The 13,911-nt window shown below is 40.9% G+C and overlaps 1 protein-coding gene across 1 annotated transcript; it reads right to left on the minus strand.

Annotated features, from left to right (window-relative positions):
* Window positions 1–10,103: 10,103 nt before the first annotated feature.
* Window positions 10,104–13,536, minus strand: LOC100026419 (osteoclast-associated immunoglobulin-like receptor). The gene is made up of 5 exons (XM_007483645.2): window positions 13,448–13,536; window positions 12,877–12,909; window positions 12,219–12,506; window positions 11,073–11,354; window positions 10,104–10,674 (listed from the first exon to the last, which is right to left on the minus strand). Exons 1-5 carry the CDS (start codon window positions 13,482–13,484, stop codon window positions 10,550–10,552), a joined length of 765 nt encoding a protein of 254 aa, XP_007483707.2. The 5' UTR covers window positions 13,485–13,536; the 3' UTR covers window positions 10,104–10,549.
* Window positions 13,537–13,911: the final 375 nt, after the last annotated feature.

Here is a 13,911-nt window from a genome sequence, read left to right on the forward strand (position 1 = left end):
ATATATATATATATATAAAGTTTAGTTCAGAATGTAATGTTCAGTTATGGGGGTGTATGTGTCAATTATCAAAATAGAAAAATAATAAAAAACATAAGAAAAATTCAAAATAGGCCTTGTATAGGTCCAGTTTAAAGTAATTTCTATCCCACAAGAATGTAGGACAGGATGCAGTAATATTTCACTTAGCCATTTGTAGCCAAGACTACAGGAAGTTGCCATAATATAAGAAGAAAAGAATTAGAATTCTATTTTGATGGGGAAATGTCATTCCCTTGTCTGATTTTTTTTTCCTTCAGGGATATATGGAGCCAGCATGATAGTCAAGCTTTGTACTTGTTTGAGTACTTCGAAAAGAGTGTAGATACAAGGAAATCCTACAACTTAAACATAAGTTAAGCATCGCAACCTCGAGTCTCACTTTAATATTTCTTGTGTGCTCTATTGGCACTATTCAGGTTTAGTCTGTGCTCCTTGTTTTTATCCCTTTTCCTGGAATCCGACACAAACATTAATCACAGTCCTATAATATTTTATCAATAAATGGCAGGTTCCCATAGTTTAAAGCTTTTAGGCATATATTGATATTATAGCAAGAGTATATATATAACTTGTATTACTGCAGGAAAAAATAATATTAATATTAATTATGTGTACCTTCAGTACAAAATATGAAAAAAATTCAAATATTCTGATCAAAAAATAAAATAAAATAAATAAGAAAAGAAAAAAATCAGTAATTCAATATATTCTTGAAAAAACAGCATCCATTTGTCTATGGATTATTATCTCCAATTCATATGATAAGATAGAGTCACAATTCATATGATAGGATAGAGTCAATCAGTCTCAGCAGAAGATGCTTTCTTCACATGTGAGCAGTGAATCCAAGAGTCTCTTTCTCCAATCTTTATAGATGTTGGAGTAGTTAATAATATTTGGAATGGTCCTTCCCATGAAGGTTGAGTTGCTCCAGTTTGCTTGAAATTCTTGATATAAACTTTATCTCCTGGGTTCAGGTCATGCAGAGAAAAGTCTAATGGTCCGGCTTGTACTGCAGTTCCAGATTCATGAAGTTCACGTAGTTTGTGCTGTAACTCCTGTATATAGGAAGCAATAGTAATATCTCCCCCTAATAGCGATGTATAAGCCGGGGAGAAAGGCTTAGCCTGTATAGGCGGAAATCCAAAAAGCATCTCAAATGGTGAAATATGTAAGTCTCCTCTAGGCCTGCTTCTAAGATAAAATAGGGCCAGAGGGAGAATTTCAGGCCATTTTAAATGGGTCTCAGTGCATAATTTGCCAACCATAGTCTTAAGTTCTTTATTCATCCTCTCCACTTGGCCTGAGCTCTTGGGGTGATATGGAACATGGAATTTTGGAGTTATCCCCAAGCAAGAATATATTTGGTTTAAGACAGAATCGGTAAAATGACTCCCTCTACTGGAGTCAATACATGCTGGCAGGCCAAAACGAGGAATAATTTCTTTTAAAAGTATCTTTGCAATAAAATCTGCTGTGGCTCGGGTTGTAGGAAATGCTTCCGGCCATCTGGTTAGTTGATCTACAATTACTAGACAAAATTTATAACGTCCAGCCTTTGGCATCATTATGAAATCTATCTGTAGATGTTCAAAAGGTGTGTAAGCCAGAGGAAGTCCCCCAAAGGCTTTTCCACGATATGCATGTTGGTTATATGCCTGGCAGATAGGACAGGCTGAACATACTTTAGAGGCTATAGTGGTTATACCAGGGGCTATCCATACTCTCTTGACAGAGTCCACGATGCCCTGGGTGTCAAAATGACCATTTTTATGAATAGATTGACAAATTTGGTTATAGAAACTTCTAGGGAGCAGGGGTTTTCCTTCAGATGACACCATCTGAAATTTCCTTGTCACAGACTTCACATCTCTTGGTCTGGCTCTTGATCCACTGAACCTCCTAGCTGCCCCTATAAGGAATTCTTAAAAATCACCCTATTGAAGCTTTTAGTGGAAAAGTAGATTCTCAAGTGGGAAGAGATGCTTCTTGAAGCAATCTGCACACTGAACTCTATGACTCCTTGAACTCCCATCACAATGCCTACAACTCATCCTGACCCTTGCCTCATTCTTCATGCCAATACTAATAGCCAAAAATGGTACCATAATGGAATCCTGGACTTCCTCACCCTTATTCTAAAGGGGAACCACATTACTTTTCCTTCAGAGTGATCAGGGACCAGGGGGTAGAAGAGAGTGAAACAGTATAAATGTCAAATAAGGCAGTGGTAGCACAGTGGAATCCCTTATCCAAAGAGGGGAGGGAAACACCCATTGTAATAGGGATCAGACCACCTTGGGCTCCCGTGTTCTTCACACTAACGGGTGGAACAGTAGGGGTACCCCTAAGCTCTAATGGCATAATTGCCCCAATGTAACGGCAAACCCACTAAGGGGAGTGAATGAGACCAGGAAAACTCTCTTACCTAACAACTCCAAGGTGATAGTCTCAGCTCTAACTAGGGGTACTGAGTCCATGCCAGAAGGAAATTCAGACATGTCCCCCACCTTGAAGAATGTATCAAGAACCATGGAGAGTGACACAGAATCTACTCCACTTATGGTGCAGGATACTCATAGATTCACAGTTCTTTTCTCAATACAATCCACTCGGTCTAAAATCCAGAACTTCTTCTCCTTAACCATCCCGAAGCTCACAACCACTGAACTCACTACCCAAGGGATAATGTCCCCTGAGCCCCCAGGCATTGCCCTGTCAACCAACTTCTCACCTTGAGCATCAGCTAAAGAGGCACTCAGAGTTGTATCCCATCATGACCTAGGTAACAGCCTTGTGCTCACCCTCATCACCATAGCTCATGTAGTAGCATAACCAGTACCCCCTGTAAAATGAGGAAATTCCTTACATGTGAGCACCTTCATCATGGTATCTTTGAGAGACTTTTTTAAAAGTTTATTTATTTAATTAATTAATTTGGGATATTTTCTCATGGTTACATGAATCATGTTCCCTCCCTCCCCTCTTTCCATCTCCTTCCCATAGCTAATGAGCAATTCCACTGGGTCTTGCGTGTGTCATTGATCCAGACCTATTTCCATATTATTGATATTTGCACTAGGGTGATCGCTTAGAGTCTACATCCCCAATCATATTATCCCCATCAACCCATGTGATCAAGCAGTTGTTTTTCTTCTGTGTTTCTACTCCCACAGTTCTTTCTCTAGATGTGGATAGAGTTCTTTCTCATAAGTTTTGAGGGACTTTTTGAAGACACTATTATCATCCTAGGATCCGGATGCTATTGGTAGTTCAACAGGAGAAGGCTCAACAACTGGATATAGTCATTTAAGGTACAGGGTCAATGGATCAGTTAAAACCCAGAGTCAAGCCCAAAGATCCCACAGAATATATAGGACTAGTCTCCAAGACTGCCAACCAAAGTATGGCTACCAGGACCCTGAACACAGAAAAATACAACCTACACAGCCTCATTCATTCCTTTTGTCATATCAACCTAGGGAACATGGGGACACTTAGAAAGGCACATGGTGCCTGAAACTTACCTGTTTTAGCCAATTAGCTCAACACTCTATCCATATGCAAATTGGAGAGCATTTTTTTGGATACCTTTCTTGTTTAACTTGATCATGTGTCCTAGTCACTATGAAACCTTACTTTCTATAGAAGGTGGGCCTTACCTTCTATAGAAATGCTCCATGATTTGCACTGTGACTGGAGTACAGTAGGACGTGTCCTGATAGGTCTGGGAACTCTTATTGGACGTGTTGCCTCTGGGGTGTTGTAGAGGAAGAGGTCCATAGGCAGCTAAATGATGCATAGTTTGCAATTGCAGAGCAACTAAAGGATCAAATTGATCATTCCATCAGAGAACTTGATAGAAAGACACCATTCTTTGGGAGCTATAGTGATGGGACCACTGGCCAGTCTTGAACTATCTATGATATAGCCAATGAGAAGTTTGTGGTTTGGTGTGGGATGATCCCATTTAAAAAAAAAAGAGCCCCAATCATGGACAATATGATCACCCAAGAAAAAAAACTATTGATGCTCTCATCACAGATTTCAAAAACATTTTGTCAAGGCTAATATATGTTTTCTGATCTTTTTCCTTTTTTCTAAACAAATATGCAAGATTCCTGCAATGATCTTTTGGTGTTATTGTGGTTGTTGTAAATTGCTATGATTTTGGTTGTGGTTTTTTTTTTTTTTTGTTTGCTTGTTTGTTTATATTACTTTGTAGATGTGGTAGTGTATAATCATGTCCAGGGAACCAGGGGGTGGATTGTATCAAAATTAGATCTTGTTCTGGTCCTAATGACAACTCCCTCCCAATTCTAGTCAGTATAGTAAGGAAATTTATATGTAGCGAATATCAAGGGGCACTAGCAGGAAATGAGAGCACAAAAGGGGAACCTGGAAGTCACACACAATCATCCCAAAGTTCAAAGGAGCATAATTTGTAAATTATATCACATATTAACCAAATTTTACATACTGTTGGAATGTGCTGAATCAACAAAAGCCATCTAGGTGTTGCTGTCAAGGTTTCTGTATGTAAATTCCAAATAAATCCCAGACCTCCATATTTCCAGAGTAGCAGAACTTCAAAAGATACCGATAAGTTTGACTTGATGTGGATATGTTAATGAACTAATCCCAAGATGGCACAGATAGGAATCAGTCTGCTTTCAAAAAAGAACTATAAAAATGTAACCTCAAACTCCTGCGTCCAGTATTCATCCATCTCCTCTGGGCACAAAGTGATCCTAACCTAATCCATGGTTACATAGGTGAACTCTTCCTCCTCCCTACCCTCTTCCCCATGCTTCTTCTCCATACCTCTCTCCCCCACTCCATCCTCTATCTCCACCTAGTCTGCCTTTATATCCCTCTCTACCTTTCCCCAGTTTGTGCCTTGTTAAATTTTGAGGTACACCCCATTTCCCACTGACAATCATGGCCTTTCCCTGTGAGTACCCAAAAAGCCCAGGGTGACTGTTCCCTTTTATCAATTTATCCTCAATATTAATATAATATATTCCCTCTGATATCACTTCCAATTAAAAATACACACATACATATGTATATATTATATATAATATTATATGTGTTACATATAACACATGTATACTCTATATATGTGTATGTATAATCTTGTTTTCATATAGATGTTTACATTTTGCCTTTGCCATTGGAATGTGAGCTCCTTGAGGGCAGTCATTTTTGCTGCCTTTCCTTATATCTCTAGTAATTAAAGCATAGAGGAAGCAATAATAAATGCTTGTTGTTTTGGCTTGATTTGAAATTTGGGCTAGGGCAGACACTGATTTGGGTTGCTAGGGGAACAAAGACTTGGCAGGCCGCATAAAGAGAAAAAAAAATCTGTGATGTCACTCAGTGCTGAAGAAGGGGACGCCAGAGCATGCAATTGGAAAAAACAAATGAGGCACAGAAGTGTCACTCATTTGTAAGGGCACCAGGACTTTTTGCCAGCCCAGAAGGAAGAGGAGACAGCTCTTCCAGAACTTCAATAGATCTCAAGAAGGCATTTAGGAAAGGGGTCTCTCTCTCTCTCTCTCTCTCTCTCTCTCTCTCTCTCTCTCTCTCTCTCTCTCTCTCTCTCTCTCTCTCTCTCTCTCTCTCTCTCTCCCCCCATTATCACGTGTCTCCTTACAGCTCATTGAAGCTTCATGGCATGTTACATTATTTGGAGCTAAAATGGGATGAGGAAAAGCGTGATGGGAGTTGAAAGGGAAAATAAAAATTAGTACATGAGTTTAACTGAAGCATAAGAAAGCCTTACTGGGGAGCTGTTGGACAAGAAACACACAGCTTGACCATGGGACAGAACAACCTTTGAGGATATCACCCTCAAAAAGCTAGGAGAGACACTTTGTGACTCTTTGATGAAGGCTCCTAAGAGAAGGAAATTGGGGAGTTTTGGACAGCAACATGAGCCTCTCTTTGGGGAGGCATCTGGGTATGATCCAGGCCTTTCTAACATGTTGGTGAAAACATGTTGATTGGTTACCAAGTATGATGACTCCAGGGCTTTCTCACAAAGAATAACGTTTTCCTTTAGGAAGAAAGTAGCAGAGAAGCAAATCACTGCTTAAACAGAAGGCAGTAAGTAGAGAAAACTCAGACAGCAGTATCAGAGGATGGGACTTCACTGAATGCTGACTGCAGAGCTGAAGTGTGAGGAACTCTGAGGACAGGCCAAGGGAGCTTCAAGAAGCAAATCTGGGAAGGGAGTACTGCCAAATGTTGGAGATAAATCTGTGAAATGTGTTGCAGACGAGGTGCAATGTTTCCTCAATTTGTGTTATGAGTTGTCCAGGAGGTGTTCCCTCCTCTAACAATGTTTTCATTTTCCCCCAAGGAGAGTCAGTTTTTAACTATTTGTTGTTCTTTTTCCTCCTTTTCCAAAGAGGACCAATGGCATCCCAGGGTGGTCTAGTAGATCCAATTTAAATAAGGCAGAATTGTGCAAAGTTGTCAGGCTCACGTTCTCTTACAAAATCTTTGAAGTCCAGTGACAGGACAAAAGTGAAAAGGACTAGTGATGTCCCAGGATACAGTCCAAGTCTGACCACACTCTAAGTACTCCACAGCCTCCTAGTTCAGCCACTTTCATGGTTATTGGAACAAATTGTCTTCATCTGCCCATTCTACCAAAGGAATTCTTCACATGTGGGGCTGACATTCCCCTAAATCACTGATGGGTTTGGGGTTTATTGGTTAACCTCAAAATGGTTTAGCCCACCTTTCTGGAATGATTTACCAGGCTATGGCCAATGTCCGTTTTATAGCTTCTTTGAGCCACAGATGAGAATTGGGTGAAAAGTGGGCACCAAAGGTGGATGAGCAATTCTAAAAAGGGTTTAGCAAGTCCTCATACCAGGGCTTCTAGTACTCCCTGAACACCCCTATGCTTCTATATGCCCCAATCTTGTTACATTCTGATTCAACTCTTCATTTGTCTTTTCTATTTCTTGGTCTAATGTCTTTATTTTCCAATCATATCCCTGTCTAATTCTGAACTGGCTGGTGTTTGGTAAGATGCCATTGTTCAGTTGTCATTATATATTTGTTTTCAGGGATCAATAGACAATGACTCTTGTTACTGGAGGACTGGTTTTAGAGGAAGGACTCTTTGAAGGCTTAGCTTGGGGAATATGTTGACTGTAATGAATATAGAGCAAGGATTTTATACTGTGTGAAAATTGTATCTTGTTCTGATCCCCTTAACCACCACCCCTCACCAATCAGTATAACAGGTTTACAAGTAGCCAATATAATTTGCAAAGGGAAACCTGGAAGTCACATATAATCTGTCTCAAAGATCAAAGGAACATAATTTACTAACTATATTGTAATATATGTTGTTATATATAAAACAAAAACCATATCCTGTTAATATAAGCTTTGCTGTCAGGGACTTTTGGTCCTTTATTAGATTTTCATCTCAGAAAAGTTTCAGAAGACCAACAGAACACTGCATGGTGCTGATAATTTTAAAATTATATAGATATGTAAACTTTAAACTTTTACAAACAGCTCTGAAATGATATTGAATTATTGTGAAGAATTTATCTACTACTATGAAGGTAATTCAAATGAACCCATGATTTCCCATCCTTCTTTAATGAATATATGTTTTGGCCCTCTTTTAAGGTATGGAGCTACACAGGCTATAACAGCCCTCTCATAAGGGGGACTTCATGGGTGTACTGGCAACCCTCACATGTCAACTCAAACATAGGAAAGGGAAGTCACAGTTGCCTTGATGCCTTTTTTAGAAATCAGAAATTAGATGCCTTTTTTAGAAATCAGAAATTAGAAATCTACTTGGATATCATCCATGATAGATAAAGTAGCTCATCTCCTTTAAGAAATGTGAACCTAGGGGGCATCTGGGCACCTGGGTAGCTCAGGGGATTGAGAGCCAGGTCTAGAGATGGGAGGTCCTGGGTTCAAATTTGGCCTACAAGACTTCCCAGCTGGGTGACCCTGGGCAACTCACTTAACCCCCATTGCCTAGGCCTTACCACTCTTCTGCCTTGGAGCCAATACACAGTATTGACTTCAAGACAGAAGGTTTAAACGGTTTAAAGGTTTAAAAGGTTTAAAAAAAGAAATGTGAACCTATTCTAATTTTCTTCTTATATTACAAAAATACATCTTTAAAAATGGTCGGAAGCTTGAGCTTCAGTCTACCCCTTACAATATGGATGCCTTGTACGTGATAATAAAAAAAAATTTTGCCTCATTTTCCTGAACTTGCCTGATTTATTAGGGCAAAGCCCTAATCAAGATTTTTTCTTTAAACAATGATTAGTATATGTTAATTAACTAACCCCAAGGTGGCACAGATAAGATTAGTCTCTTCCTTCAAAAATCCTATAAAATGAGACTTCAAACTGGACTCCCAAGCACTCCTCCTTCTCCATCTGTGTCCATGCTGCCAAGTGCTCTAAAGTCTAATCCATGGATATAGGATTGATTTTCAGTGCCTTTCCCAATGCCTCATCCACTTCCTGGTAAGGATTATCTTCCTTCACCACTCTATCCCTCAGTCCAACATCTGCATCTACATTCCCTTCTTACCACTTGTTTCTGTACTTTTGGTTCCATTTGTCCCTATGCCCTCTGTGCCTTATTAAAATGCAATTGAAGCCTCACTTCCCTTTGCCATCATGGTCTTTCCTGGCAATTACTCAAAGAACCAAGTATGCCTTTCCCCTTTTCAAAATTGCATAAATTCATTATTAGTTCACATGTCAAGTTGTGGACACTTTTAGCAATAATGTATAAGGGATGTATGATGAAGGAAGACACTGTGGCAGCTTTCCTGTGAGATCTGCCCTTTTGGAAGGAAATGTAGCCTAATGTAGCATCCGAGAGGAATCAAAGAGAGGTTCAACCAGTATCACAAGAAGAGGACTGCATAGCCACCATCCCTATCAGTGACCTTGGTGAAGACTGATCCCAAGAATGAAAAAGATTATCAAATCCTGCACTTCCAGAGTTGTTAGTTTCTCTGGATGCATGGATTCTCTACACAAATGGTTTATTACCATGGTAATGTCAGTTTGTGTTCACTGTCATCCACAAACTTGTGTGCACTGGTAGCATCTTGCATCCCCGGTTTCTGGGAATAGTGTTGTATAATTATTGTTCTTGCTTTTCCTTTTGAGTAAATGCCTCTTATTAAGAGCTAATTGAGGTAGGCAACTAATTTGTAACAGGAAATATGTTATCAAGGGGCTCAAAAGGAACAGTTTTAGAAATTCAGCAACACACACAAAGCATGGAGAGAGAGGACGAGAGAGAGAGGGAGAGAGAGAGAGAGAGACAGAGAGAGAGAGAGAGGAGAGAGAGAGAGAGAGAGAGAGAGAGAGAGAGAGAGAGAGAGAGAGAGAGAGAGAGAGAAATAGTAGAATCTATAACTTGATCGAGTGGGTGGGTACAAGTTTGGGAGGGGAGGGCTAAGAAGGGAAGGTAGTTTAGCATTTGCTATATTCCCTCTGGCCACACAATATAGTAGAATGAACCTTGGATATTGAACAAAACGGTCAGAGTTCATATCTAGTTCATATCCACTGGTTATTACTATGTTTAAGATTTTAAGTGATTACGGTATTGGATTATTCTATTCTGTCCGAAAATGTGAACTTGTTATAGATAGATAGATAGATAGATAGATAGATAGATAGATAGATAGATAGATAGATATGTATAAATGGAGATTTTGAGCCTTTGGACTTCATCCCCCAGAAGTTCCTTAATATTCCCCATTTTCCTGCATCCCCACATTATTCATGATTGTATTTAAGTGGCTGTAACTCCTCCCTCACTCTCTCTTTTGAACCTGCAATCAGGCTGAAGTCAGGTAGTTCTTTTGTTTTAGTTATTATTAATAAAACTTTATAAAATATAATACTTAGTTATTGATTACTAATTTAAAAACCCACAGATAGATAGCTATAGAGAATTGTCATTGTTCGGTCATTCACTCATGATAGATATATAGTTTGTTTTAAAATGTATATATATATATATATATATATATATATACACATATATCATGCTTTTAAACCTCTGCTTGCAGAAAGAAAATTACTAGATCATAGAATGTACAAAAAGTAGATATATAAATACATAGATAACTTTGAATATTCAAAATACAATATGGACATAAATGTGGATGTTTAATTGTAATAATGTAGCATGTGACTGTCAGGAACTTATCACACCTTATGATAAAGGATGGAAAAGTTTGCAAATTTTTCCATCCTTTATCACAACCTCTAAGTCCAACAGCAGAGGCCCATTCCATTCCATTCCATTACTTTAGCTTCTAGTCCCAATAATACAAGTTAAACCCATCAAGCTTTCCCACAATACCTTTTCATCCTTCTCCAAAGAACCCTCATATCTCCAGGTCATGTCACCCCGTTCCACATCTCAAGACCCAGTGTCTTTACTTTAACTCTGTTGCTCAAGGGGATCTCTAGGTTCAGTCTTGGCAGCCCCTTCCTCTGTTCCAGTCTAGAAACACCAGTGTCCCCAGGGTGAGGAGAACCAGTCCAGCCAGGCCCATTCGAATGAGGTTGCCTGTAGTATAATCCTGGGGAGTGGAACCTGAAAGGGCAGAAAGGATTACCCAGATCCATTGATGAGTAGAACTTCAGGAGTATTGGGGAAACTGGGAGAATGACTACATGAATCTCTGAGGGGGCATAGTCTGAGGTAAGGACAAGATGGATTCTTAGCTCGGTTTAATTTTTTTTTTTAAGAGAAGAATGCCTGGATATTCAAAAAGCATTGGAAGCTAGAAAGGATGACACGTTCCCAAAAGAATTGTGTAGTAGGATACCTGGCTAAAGGAGATGTAAGGATAAGATGCCTAGATTCCAAAAATAAAAGGCCCAAGGCCAGGGAATGGGATATATTAAGGTCCCCGAGAAGTCTATGGGACAGGATACTAAATTTTGCGAAAGGGTTAGAGAGATGGCATTCAACTTCCTGGGTCCCCTCACCTGACCAGCTGATGATCAAAGGGTCACTCCTCTTAGACAAGATGTATGGAGCAAAAGGTGTATGGTAGTAACAGCTGTAGGTTCCAGGAGCCATGAAGTCCTGAAGGGAAAAGTCAGCCCAAGGCTGGGCGGAACTGAGGTACTGTAGGGGCCCTGGGAAGCCCACACGATAAAGAGCAAAGCTCATCCCCCCTAGTGGGCCATGGCAGCGCAGACTCACATTGGTGCCTGGTACCACCATGGGACCTGGCATTGCTATGAGCCAGGGCTTTGGTAACATGTCTGTAGAAGGAAGAGGAAAAGCTTAGGTTCCCCTCTATTCTTGCCCCTCTGGCCCTCTAGCCCTCCAGTTCTGCCCCCAGATCGATTTTCTGTCTAGTCCCAATATGAAGTGATAGAAAGAGCCTCAGAAGATGCTGGTTCAGTTCTGTTTGACCTACTGTGTCCCCTCAGGTAAATGTCTTTCCTTCTTTTGGGACTCAATTTCCTCATCTGTAAAATGAGGGAGTTAGACTGGATCTCTAAGTCCCTTCCATCTTGAACATTTGTGACTATTATTCCATGTATGCCTCTATCTTAGACTCTGATACTTTGATTGTCTTACTGTTTTTTAAAGACTCAATTTACCCATTAAACAGATGACATAGTTGGGCCCCATCTCTAGGTTCTAACACTTTCAAGTGCTAAGCTGTGACAGGTGCTCCTTTGGATAAGAATCCCCCCTTTCCCATAGTACCCCTTTACAATACTGAGAAACAGCAACCATTTGTCACCCTCTGCCACCACGGACCTCTTTTGTATCCTAAATTTCTCCCACACCTTCGACTGCTTCTCCTATGAGTTGGTTTACATTCCTATTCCAGTCATTCCTTTCTGGACATAACTTGCCTTGTCCATATCCATGCTCGTGCCCATATCGGGACTGAAATTTGAGTCTCCTGATCCCCAGGCAGCTCCATCCCTCCTATAAATGCCCCCAGCTCAGAATGGACACAATCCTTCACATTTGGCTCACTTTTTTATGGCAGAATAAGAGAGGTGACCATTTACAAGGGTTCTTTAAGGTTTGATCATTTCCTCTCCCTCCTCCTACCTTTGTACTCTTACTAGGTTTCATGCATCTTCTCTCCCATTCCCCAGCCTCACCTGTCACCCACACTTCCACAGAGTCACTTGGCTGAGACCATTCGTTATAAGAAGTCTGGTAGCAGCAGCTATAGCTGCCTCCATGACTGGGGGTCACCCTTTCAAAGAGGAACTCAGCTCCAAACTCCGAGGATTCCTGAATCTGGACTGGTTGGACCTCTCCCACTTTGTTCAAGATGAATCTTGTGGCTGGAACTGGCACTTGGCACCACAAAGTTAAGTTTCCCCCTGGGGCCAATACAGGCCCAGGTTTAGCACTGAGAGTGGGTTTGGGGTAAAAATCTTTTCCTAGGAAAGAGAAGAATTTGAGTGAATACTTTCAGTAAATGCCAGTGCCTTAAGGCTCAGGAAGCTTGGATTTGGAGTGAGGTGAGCTCTTTAAACTTCGAATTTTCCATCTGTTAAGTTGAGGGTGGGTGAATTAGAATTAACCCTCTCTATGTCCCCTTTGCATTCCTTCTGTGATTCTTAGGGACTGGTCAAGGGAGAGGGAGTAAGGATAGATTACAACAGGATAAGGGCAAGAAATGGGGGACAGGATCCAAGGACAAGCTGATGCCTGGTCCCTAGAAGATATTAGTGACTGAAGACTGCAAGGATTCGAAGGGAAATAGGGGATAGATTGGAGGAAGAGTAGGGAATCAATGCAGTTACTCACCAGGTGGTGTGCCAGCCGTGTGACCCAAACGCCCTACAATGAAAGTGAGTGGAGGTCAGCATCCAATTTGCCTTCAGTCAAATTGACCCCTCAATGAGACAAGTATCTCGCATTCCCAGTCCCTAACCACTGAATGATCTAAGTGTCCATCTCATAACTTGAGACTCTTTCATGGATGTAGATGTCTGTCCCTCAGCCTATGCTTCCCCAAAGTCCCAGAGGCCCATCCTCCCAGCTCTTTTATTTTTTATTTTTTTAAAACCCTTACCTTACATCTTGGAATCAACACTGTGTATTGGTTCCAAGGCAGAAGAGCAGTAAGGGCTAGGCAATGGGGGTTAAGTGACTTGCCCAGGGTCACACAGCTGGGAAGTGACTGAGGCCAGATTTCAACCTAAGACCTCTTGTCTCTAGGTCTGGCTCTCAATCCACTGAGCTACCCAGCTTCCCCCACCCCCACCCCACAGTTCTTTTATTGGGCACTCAACTATATTAGTTCCTGCTTCCATCAATCAATGGTAAGGAGTGGAAGGGAGAGTGGGGGATAAGGAGGAGGGCTAGATGGACTCACAGAGGCTCAGTAGCAGAAGAGAGGAGACCAGGATCATGTTCCATAGCTGGAAATGGCTGAAGGGTAGAAGGATAGGCACCGACAGGACCTTTGATGATTCCTTCTTTCCAGTCTCTCAGGAAATGAGCCATTGGAAATACAGAGACATGGCCTGGCCCTGTTTTCCTAGGTGCTAAATTCCTGGGAGATTAGAGATCATCCCATCTTCCTTTTTAAAAGGAGGAACCTCAGCCCCAGAAAGGTGGAGAGAGACTTAGTCCAGGATACAGAGATACAGAGACAAGATAGGGGAAGAATCACAACATTTCAGAGTTGGAGGAGACAACAATGGCCCTTTAATCTGGTCCATTAGGTCTTGATCAATGACATGTAAAACCAAGTGGAATTGTGAATCAGCTATGGGAAGGAATGGGGGTGGGAAGGGGAAGAATATGAATCTTGTAACCATAGAAAAATATTCTAAA

This window comes from Monodelphis domestica, chromosome 2 (assembly GCF_027887165.1).
Source record: "Monodelphis domestica isolate mMonDom1 chromosome 2, mMonDom1.pri, whole genome shotgun sequence".
Taxonomy (NCBI): domain Eukaryota; kingdom Metazoa; phylum Chordata; class Mammalia; order Didelphimorphia; family Didelphidae; genus Monodelphis; species Monodelphis domestica.